Here is a 10,816-nt window from a genome sequence, read left to right on the forward strand (position 1 = left end):
CTCTCACTTGTGTGTGGAGGTCGCTTTACGCTTCCAGAGACCTAGGAAGCAGGAAGTCCCAAGCGTAAGGGCATCCTTTAGTAACATGGTGAATTTCTAAATAAATGGCACAGATCAAAAGTGCCACAGCGATTGTCAGGAGAGAAGTCTTTTGTTTGTTCGGACGCCATGTGCTACGTACCTGCTAGTATCGTGCACGTTGCGTTGTCCCAGGAATGTGCTGGCCTGGGACAGACGGTTCCACCTGCTTCTTTGCATTTGTTTTACTCTTTTAAAAGAGTAGCATAAATAATGAGCCGAGGAACTGGAGCAGGTAATGGGATTGAATCTCTTACTGTCCTCTAATCATTTCCCCCCTTCCTTCCCTTTGTTTTGGACGACTCCACCATCCAGGCCATGTGGAAACCCGCGTATGACTTTTTACTAACCTGGAGCCACCAGGTCGGGGACAGCTACCGGGATGTCATCCAGGAGCTGCACACGGGCCTGGACAGAATGAAGAACCCCATCACCAAGCGCTGGAAACACCTCACGGGCGCGCTGATTCTGGTGAACTCCCTGGACATTCTGAGAGCGGCCGCCTTCAGTCCTGCGGACCAGGATGACTTTGTGATTTGAACAGGGCCCCCCACCTGCTGCTGCTCTGGGGCGCGCGTCCTCTGACGGTCCTGGATGCCCGTGCAGTCACGTGGAGTGGGGAGGGAGGAAGGGCCGGCTGCTCAGACACATCCAGGGTCGCTCTGGGCCGGAGCCGCACCCCAGGGCCAACCACATGCCACGTTCCACCTGCCGCTACCACGGCGGGGAGGCCTGAAGGGAATTTCTACTGCAGGTCATTGCCAATCAGATAGCTTTCTATTTGTTAAGCATATGTTTAAATTTAAAGTCATTTTTTTTAAAGTGTGGTGGGGAGGGGACAAACGCGAAAGGTGGTATCTAACTTTTTTAATGAACCGTAAAGATTAAAAACAAAAAAACCTCTAGGGGAAGATGCTGTTGAGGTTTTTATGTTCCATAAAGACCTTTTTAAATTATGTGACAGGTGTATGTATGTATTTAAAAGTCACTGGGGGCATTGCTTGGTCCCAGGCACACTTGGCATTTCAACACCTAGCACTGGAAGACGCTCGTTGGAGTGGTGGACCTTTTCCACTCCATCCTCGTAAAAGAGTAAACCGGGTGGGAACCATGGGTTTTCAGTCAGTGCAGCTCAAGCTCGTTCTCCCTGAGAGCGTCCTGGGTCCCACTGTCCCCTCTTGTTACTGTTTTCCGTCCCTTTGCCTCATGGTGCAGTAAATGACCAGCCACGGCACACGTGGACCTTTCTGTGGGCAACACTAAGTCCCCCACGAGTAATTGGTGCCCTTGCGATGAGGACTCAGCTGGGGAGATCTTCATGCCCCTTCCTGTACGCAGTTAGTTGTTCAAAAGAAACAGTGCCAGCTGTGAGTGAGGTGGGCCCTGCCAGCTAAGGTGCCATCGTCAAGTTTCTCCCTGGGGGCAGGGGAGCGCTTCCTGCAGGGCTCCGCCCCCCGGTGGGTATGAAGGACACTTCACCACAAAGGGCACCCTGTGCTGATGGGCAAGGGTGCCTGCGGCCACTTGCCAAACCCCACTTCATTTCATCTCACATTCAACCCCTCTGCCTTCCTGCTGTGTCCCATGTCTCCTTGGAAATGGATGGTATCAGGAAGCCATTTTTATTTATAATATAGGTTATCTGAGCAGGCGGGACATTCTGAAAATGAAAATATCTCCCACGTAAAAACTAGGACTTGGCAAAGTGTCGTATTGGTGACCTTTCTGGTTGTAGATCAACTTGCCTTGGTGAGTCCTGTGCTTGCACTGTAGCTGGCATCTTACAAGGAAGAAGGAGCAGAACTGAAGAAGTACCTGGCGGGTCCACAGAGCTGGTCCCCAGGCGTGTGCCAGGACACGCACTGTGCTCGTGTGACGTGATGTTGGGCCGCTTGGGGCCCCAAATCTCATTCCCCTCGTCTGCTTTTTGAAACATGTTAACTACTTAGTCTAATCAATGCATAACCCCTTGTTGGGCCGAGACATTCTTTTATCTCTATTGATTCATTTACGGAAGATCAACTGGCTAGAAAAAAACGACACACACACACACAAACAATACCACTATGTATATTATGCTGCAAGAACCAAGACACACAATTCCCCAGTCATCACGAAACAACCTTAAATCCTGCTTTTCGACTGTCCGCCTTCGTCCTTTCCAGAGATCATTTCTCACCTTTTCCCCAAAGAAGAAACAAAACCAGTTGCACCTTAAACCATGGATATTTTTCCTCAGGGGCTTAAAATAGTTTCCTATGCAACATGTCTTGTAGCACAAATTAAATCCTACAAAAGTTGCAGTAAATTTTATTTGGATATTTTGACCTATTAAGTGTGTGTGTGTTTTTTCCATACCCAACCAAACTTGAAATACGACCTAGTGTAAGTGTCTGTGCATAGGACTGTGGCTCCTCCCCTAACAGTCTCCCCTGGGTGACAGTGTGACGGCGGGGTTAGCTAATAATTTAATTGCTCGTGGAACATAGGGGTCTCCGTCGTCGCTGACCAGTGGGTATCAGTGTGGCCCAGAGCACCCAAAGGGTTCAATGGATGACTTGCCTTTTTCTGGGCCCAGTGCCCCTGGCACTCCCGATCCTACAATACACAGTTTAGGACTGAGCGTTTCTGCGTGTCAGGCATCGTCCCTAGGGACTCGCTGCAGCACGCAGGACTCCCCCGAGCCGGCCTTCCCCTCTTTGCTCTAGGAATACTGTGTTGTCCAGGGAGAAAATGGGGTGGGGGGGTGACTGATGGAGCCCAGCCCCACCTGGAGGTGGGGGAAGGCGTGGGGCTCAGGAAAGCCTCCTTGAAAAGTAACCCAAGATCTGAAGGCCGAGTAGGAACAAGCTGGCCCAAAGCCAGACCAGACCAGCGGAGCAGGGTGTGTGCAGCACAGCACTGAGAGAGGGTGAAGGGGACCACAAGAGGCTGACCCCTCCCGTGGTGTGGGGCATGTCGGATGAGCGAGGGTGGCCTCTGAGAGCCCCTCTGTCTCCGTCTTCATTCCAGCCCTGCCAGCTGAGGCCTCACACCCATTTTGCAGTTGAGGAAAACATCAGTGTGTTCCTGTCATACAGCTAAGAGCAGAGGTGGGGATTTTAACCCCGGGGCTGCCATAACAAAGTGCCGCAAAAGGTGGCTCGAAACAACAGAAGTTTATTCTCTCACAGTTATGGAGGCCAGAAGTCCAAAATAAGGCGTCACATGGCCGCCTTCCCTCTGTGCATGTCTCCACATCTCCCTTTCTTTATAAGGATACAGTCATGGATGACGGCCCACCTGAATTGAGTATGACCTCATCTTTACCTTCTTATATCTGTAAAGACCCTATTTCCAAATAAGGTCGCAGGTAGCAGGGGGTTGGGACTTCAACATATCTTTTCAAGGGACACAGTTCAACCCCTAACTGCCTGCTGCACACGGCCTTTGGATGTGGCTTGCTTGGGAGAAAGGGGAAGGAATCCAGTTTGATCTACCTCGGTGCCCTCCACCCAAGGTAATGCAAAAGCCAGAGGGGCAGAGGGAGGTCGTTCTTAAAAGGGCAAACCACTCTGACAGGCTCTGCTGTATTCACCAAAACCCACTTTCTTCCTGAGCAAACAGCTGCAGTAGCCCCCCCCCCCCCAAACTTAGTTTTGCCTTTCTTGGTTTCAGTTACCCTCCTGGTAGGTCAACCACTGGCTAAAAATATTAAATGGAAAATTCCAGAAACAAATCATTCATAAGTTTTGAATTGCGAGCCATTCTGAGTAGTGTGATGAAAATTTGCTCCACTGTGACCGGGATGTAAATCATCCATCCTTTTGTCCAGCGTCTTCAGGCTGTATATGCTCCCTGCCCGTTAGTCACTTAGTAGCCGTCTCGGTGATTAGATGGATGGTATCACTGCTGGTGTGCAGGGAACCCTTAATGTCACATTCACATAACTTTTATTACAATATATTGTTATAATTGTTCTAGTTTTCAGTTATTGTTAATCTGTTACTGTGCCTAATATGCAAACTAAACTTGATCATAACTGTGTCTGTATAGGATAAAACAGTATAGGGTTTGATACCATCCGTGGTTTCAGGCTTCCACCGGGGATCTTGGAACATATTCCTAGCAGATAAGGAGAGAACCACAGTAGACTGTATTTTCCAGTCTCCCTTGCTAGTGGAATGTGAGCAAAAATAATGCGGCTGCCATCAAGCCTGGCCCATGGAACCTTTCGGGCAGTTCTCCACTCTCCCAGTGGAACAGAAACAACTCCAAGGACCTAAAAGATGAGGGAGACTCAGCAGAATCCCGGGTTCCTGACCGCTTCAGTGTTCAGTGACGTCTCTATTGGACTGTGACTAGTTTATCCCCAGGTTACTGAGGCTGTGAGGCTTATTTGTTATAGCAGCAGGCTGGTGACTTTAATCTCAGGTAGAGCGTAGCCAGATTGTTACTATAATATAAAGGCTGGAGGGGAGAGGGGTTTGCTCTTGAAAGGGAAACATCCCTACCACATCTGGATTATATCAGGTAAAGACGAGAAGAATTTAGTCACACTCTTTTTCTTGGCCTGTGCAAATCCAGAATGGGTAGGTACCAGTCTGAATACGAACAACTGTTTTACTGAATGTTCTCTAGGCCAGTCCAAGAAGCTCCGTTAAGATCCCCAGTCCTTTATCAAAGTTGATTTTGACATTGATAATGATAACAATTTGCATATAAAGCTATGGTATTGGTAGGTGTTCCTGAGGACCAAACATTCAGGGAAAAGATTTAGTTGGAAAAAACTGTGCTTTGATTTTCCAAGAAGAGCAGTTTTGCCCGTGATTAATTCCCGCCTTGGTCGTCACCGGATCGTTGTTGTGCAGTCTTATCAAATGGGGCGTGCGAGAAATTGTTTACTTTGTGATCAGCCCCACCCCCTCTGAGTAGTCTCATGTCACCTGGCCACAGCAGCAAAGGCCAGGCTTGGTCCTGGGATCTTCCCCACCAGTGGTCACCAGATCCAGCAGCCTGTAGGTATCCCCACTATTCCTACTGCCATGACCAGTATTGCCATGTCTTACAACTTACACCTTCTCCCTTTGCTCTCACTCCTTTTTTCTACCAAGCTATTGTCACACCCTCCCCCCACCCGGGACACCTGCCCGCTATCTCTCTGCTCCCCTATCCATGGGGTACAAGAGAGACCCAGAGACCCTCTTACTTCCCGCTGTGTGGTCTGACAACTGGAACCACCTGACCGTCTTCCCTTCTCAACCTCCCTTTTTCTGAGCTGTCTCCCAAGCTGTAACACCTGTCTTCCGTCAGCGGGCACACTGAGCCCTTTGAGAGCAGCAATCATGTCTAAAGTCATTGCTGAATCCCCAAAGCCTGATGGAGTAAGTGTTGCATGAGGGAATTGACCATATATCTCTGCAATGGAAATGCATTTCAGAGTGCCGATGGCTCTGGCTATCAGAGAGGAGAGAATGAACTTCATGCTGTGTTTACAGCCAATGTAAAAAATAAGTGAAAACCTGCCCAGCAATGAGTGCATCAAAACCCACTTCCATTTTAAGGAGGGTTCAAAGAGGAACACATGGTAGGGGTGGAACTCAATGAAGTGTGCACCAAAAGCAATTCCATTTCCTAATGATTCATTTCCTGATGAGGGAAATGCTGTCAGTCTGGTCCGTGATTTATGCTGTGATAAATTTGCTTTTACATAAAATAGATTGGAATCGACTCACATCCAAAATAGTCAGAAATAACCTGATTTTGGGGGAGAAAGGGAGTGTCACCAAGTGCCCCGTGATTGCTCTGCGCCTGCAGTCTATGAAAGCTTTGTGTCGTTTAACCTTCGTGATGACCTTGGTTTCAAAGATGGGGAAATGGAGGCTCAGGGAGGACAAACAAGCCCAGCTGGCACAGAGGCCAGTCCCCAGTTCTGTCCACCCCCAGGTGTGCCCACATACCACTTCAGAAATAGCATTAGAAACAGAAAACAGCATACTAGCCATTGCATGAGGAGCAAATGCCCAAAGCCAGAGCAGGGCAGTACCACAGACAGCTGTGCTCTGGGATGGGGTGAGATGGGCTGTCCCTCCACTCCCGCCTTCACAGATGGCTTCTGAAATGTATGTGCAGGACAGGCATTATTGTTTTGTGCCCATTTCCCTAAAATCCTAAGTATTTAAAATAGTTGCACTTAGCTAAAATTTTCCTTTTTTAAAAAAAATTTCAGCATGACTGAGGTGTAATCGACATATAAACAATGTTTTCCTTTTTAAGACCCAGTCATTTCCATCCAAAGAGCTCAGCCTGGATCCCTTGTGCAGTATGGATGCGCCTCGCAACACTGAGCTGAAGTGAACCACTGAAAAATGGTTCAGATGGCAAACTTCCATTACGTATATTTCATCGCAATTTTTTTCATGTGAAAAAAAAAAATTTATAGTCCCAGTTCCCTGCACTCCCAGTGTCTGGTTATGACAAATAGGGATTAGAGTTAGGGGTGGAATGAGATTCAGGGTTCTTCACTCTTTTTATGCCATGGACCCCCTTTTGGAATCTTGGTAAAGCCCGTAGGCGCCTCAGAATGATGTACATGCATAAAATAAGCCTGGGGTCACAAACAAAAGCAATTATATTTACATGCAGTCACCAAAAGATTGTTTTAAATTGTGGTGTAGTGGGTCGGCCCGGTGCAATTGGAGCTCCATGCTCCTAATGCCAAAGGCTGCCGGTTCGATTCCCACATGGGCCAGTGGGCTCTCAACCACAAGGTTGCCAGTTCAATTCCCCAATTCCCCGCTGCCGCTGAGCTCCCGAATGGCTCAGTTGGTTGGGGCGCGTCCTCTCAACCACAAGGTTGCCAGTTCAACTCCTCAAGTCCCACAAGGGATGGTGGGCTGTGCCCCCTGCAACTAACGATGGCAACTGGACCTGGAGCTGAGCTGCGCCCTCCACAACTAAGACTGAAAGGACAACAACTTGACTTGGAAAAAGGCCTGGAAGTACACATTGTTCCCCAATAAAGTCCTGCTCGCCTTCCCCAATAAAATCTTTAGGAAAAACAATTGTGGTGTAGTAATATATGTGCTCTCTGTGCATTAAAAAACGCAATGTAGTAGTCGACGTCATATCCACCATAGTCTCCGTAGGGACGAACACTGCTGCAAAATGTTAATGGATATAAAAATCATCTGAGATCTAGAGATTATTGTCAAAATCAAGGCATCTGTAATATCACAGAAGTTCCTTGGCTACATGAAGGAAATGCTAATGTGTAGTTAAAGGTTAGTAAAAATAATGATGCAATTTCTTTCCCTTATTAAAAACAATTAAAAACTCACCCTAAGGAAATTTAATCACCCAGATTTGCTGTATCCCTGGCTTTGAATTGCTTGCATTAGTATTTTCTGCTCCAGGTTGGCAAGAATGGTATTTTAAAACTTTGCTGCTCTGATATTTGACCTAACAGGGGAGAAAGGGAACTTGAAGAAGTTAATTGGTTGTGTCTATGACTGTTTAAATATCATTTCTCGGTTTTCTTAATTTCCCATTTCCATAGGTTTACTTAAAAAAAAATACCTCTATACTCATGTTGTATGTATTATATACTACAACTTTCAATGTAATTTTCCCTTTGTGGTGGGGGGGAGGGCAGCAAAAGAACCACCAGAACTGGGGGTGCAGCATGAACTGCGGTGAGAGGCAGGCAGCCTGGTGGCAGGGCCAGCGGCTGGTGTGTGATGTCTGGATGCCCGTCGTGGGCACACAGAGGGTGAAGGGAGACCCATGAAGGGGGAGAGAACTAGTTTCTGGCCCCACAGAAGTTTGTGTTCCAATAAGGAAAGTCCAGACTCAGGAGCCCATAGGTACCTGAAACTCAAGAGAGACTGAAGGGCTCCCTTCAGAGTGGATCAGGGAAGAATCAGAAAGGGGAAAGCCTGCTGGGGGAAGGGGCTTCGAATGAGGGTGGGTAGAGTATTCGGAGAAGAGACGCCAAAGGTGGAGGGGAAATCTTGAGAAGCTACTGAAAGGGGAGGAGGAGGGATTAACTAATAGATCAGCAGCTTCTAGTGTATGTGCCTGGCACTGCCCTGGACCCTGAGGTGGCGCCCACACTAGAGGGTAAGCAGATGACAAACCAGATCGACAGTTGGTGTAAAGTCAAGTGGAGGTAAGTGCTATGAGGAAACATTAGGTGACACACTTTGACCTGGAGGGAGGTGGGAGCTGTAGCGCAGGGCAGCCTGGAAAGGTCTCTCTGATGAGACAAAGTTTGGGGACTAGTGGGCAGTTTAGAGAAGTTGGGGGAGGGCCAGGGTGAGGAGAGGGATGGGGAGATGGGCCAGGGGTGAGCAACCTGGAATGCCAGACGTAGGTTCTGGATTGTGCTCAGCGAGTGGGGGCTTTGTGGATGGAGTGGGGGAGGCGACCCACCCACCCTGGTCGTGTTAGGTAGGATTAGTGAGGAGAAGCCCGGAGTCCCAAAGCCGCTGGACTGACCTGGATGTCAGAGGACCCCAGGGGGTGGGAGGCAGGGGAGGGACAAGCAACTCAGTGTGACATTTGACGGACAGAAGCAGGGAGGCCAAGGGGACTGGTGGCCTCTGGGGATACGGCTGGGTCAGGACTGGAGGCCCCAAGCGTCCATGAGTGGCTTTACTGGGAAGTGGGGAGAGGATGGCAAACAGTTGTGGTTGGGGAGGGCAGCTGAGTAGGACAGAGATGTGGGGGGGAGGGGAGAGGACTTCTGGGACTCTGCTTCTAACTAGAAGGATTTAAGGGGCAGCTGAAAGATCATAGACCAAGAGAACCAGTGAGAAGAGCTAGGAAATACTGTGGACACCCGACATCATCCACTGTGCTTTTCCCCTCCAACACCCACTCCCGTCATACTGACCGTTAAGGCTTCTGACTCAACTACCTTTCATTTCTTCTCCTCTCTCTCTGGGGCTATTGTTTTAGTCCTGGCCACTGTCATCTCCCCCACACCTGCGACTCCAGCCTTGTCCCCTCCTCTTCCACCAGAATGGTTCTAAAATAGAAACACAAGCCCCTCTCTATCTAAACCCCACCTCCGGTGGCCCCCGTGTTTAGAGCAGATGCCAGCTGACAGGTTCCCATTGGTCCTGAAGAAACTGCCACCTCCACAGGCAAAATGAGAGAAGCAAGCACAGTGCACTGAGGATTTTCATTAAGCCAAATTTGTGCAAATGAAATAACTGTTCCCAATCCTAAGATTAAGCCCTTCATTCTTTTTTGGTGTTAAAATGTTCTTTATTTTGGTAATTGATAATGATAGTAACTCGTAGTAGTTGTTGCTTTAATGCCTTTTCTGACAAAGTAAAATGTAGGCCGATGACAAACATCCATGCATCTTTCAAGACTTGGGTTTTTGGACAAATAAGGCACGTAAGAGATGAAACGTCTATTTCCATGGCTCTTGGCACTTGGGGCTGTTTCTGCCTAGACCACTCTCCTGACCTTGCCAGAGGCTTTGTCGTATTTTCTGGGTGTTCCACATCTTGAGAATGCTCTGTTTGGAACCCAGAAAACATAAACTCGCAGCTTCCCTTGCAGTTCAATGCAGGTGTGTGTCTAGCGCCCATCACTCGGATCTCTGATTCGGATTTCAGCAGCTTCAAGAGGCGAGGGCGGTGGCAGACGCATGGGCTTGCAGGGTGGCAGCGGTCACAGCGAGAGGTCCTGGCCGCTGTGGCATTTGCCCTGATAGTTGATGAGTCTGATACGGTGCCACATTCCTCATCAAGCCAGTCCTGGGAGCTCAGCATTGAGCGTGCTTTTTAACTCTCCCAACACTCTGCTGAATTGCCCTGTCACCCTTTAATAAGTCCCTTTTGGAAGAATTTGCCATTACCAATTTCTGTTGCTTGCATATATGTACCGGACTCCCTCCAGGATTCTGCTCTGATTGTCAGACTCCTCTGGGGAGTCATTTGGGACATGCCATTCGGGCTAATGGCCCTTCCTGTGATCTCCTGCAGCCCTCTGCCCTTACCACTGACAGAATCCGGATCTTTCTATGAGCGCTGTGCATTTGCTTGTGCCAAAGACTGTAAGCTGGCAAGGCAGATGCCACAGTGCCCAACTGACACCCAGTAAATTCAAAGTCACACTCAATAAATTCTGAGATGAATGATTGAAAGAACAACTTCCCAGTAGCACTGTAGACCAACTCATTTAGGGGGATGGAGGCTAAGTCCTAGTGCCTGAATAGCTTCATGTGTGATTGCAGCTACAGTTTTCTTCATCAAACAAGTTTTGTGGGGAGTCCAGTCTAGATTTTTTTCTAGAAAGTTCTATCTCTACTCATTTTAGTTCACTGGTCTTCCCACTCTAATATTACATATGTTTAGCTCAACTGAAGCTCACACTTTGGAATAACAAATGTGCTTTGTTTTTCACACATCCACACATTTTTCTACACTCCACTCCAAATGCAAAATCAGATCACGCCCAAGGTGTGGATGCTCACACCTAAGTGAGAATAGCAGACACTGGGTAAACATCAAGAGCCTCGAGAGAGCTGTCTTGGTGTCACAGGCCTCCCTAAATAGTCACCCTGACACCTGAGCAAAGCAGGAAGCAGGAGGACGGGCAGACAGGGCGGTTGCCTGGCAACTCAGGCAATCACAGGGCCTGGTCCTCCTTATCTAGAAGAAAAAGGATCTGGAGAGTTGAGCCCCTTTCAGTTTTCCCTCTGTGCCTGGTTAGAATCAACATCTCCAGAATGAAGACAATA

General features: G+C 48.4%; 1 protein-coding gene across 6 annotated transcripts in view; it reads left to right on the plus strand.

The window, feature by feature from the left end:
* The window catches only part of SH3BP4 (SH3 domain binding protein 4), an 85,449-nt gene extending 83,044 nt beyond the window's left edge, over nt 1-2,405 (plus strand). For all 6 annotated transcript variants that reach the window (XM_074315406.2, XM_019739787.3, XM_019739790.3 and 3 more), the window contains one exon: nt 394-2,405. In XM_074315406.2, the coding sequence (XP_074171507.2) occupies nt 394-618 (225 nt within the window). In that variant the 3' untranslated portion in view covers nt 619-2,405. The remainder of the gene's footprint in view (nt 1-393) is intronic.
* The last annotated feature ends 8,411 nt before the right edge of the window (nt 2,406-10,816 follow it).

This window comes from Rhinolophus sinicus, chromosome 17, assembly GCF_057876585.1.
Source record: "Rhinolophus sinicus isolate RSI-liver-muscle chromosome 17, RSI-T2T, whole genome shotgun sequence".
Lineage (NCBI taxonomy): Eukaryota > Metazoa > Chordata > Mammalia > Chiroptera > Rhinolophidae > Rhinolophus > Rhinolophus sinicus.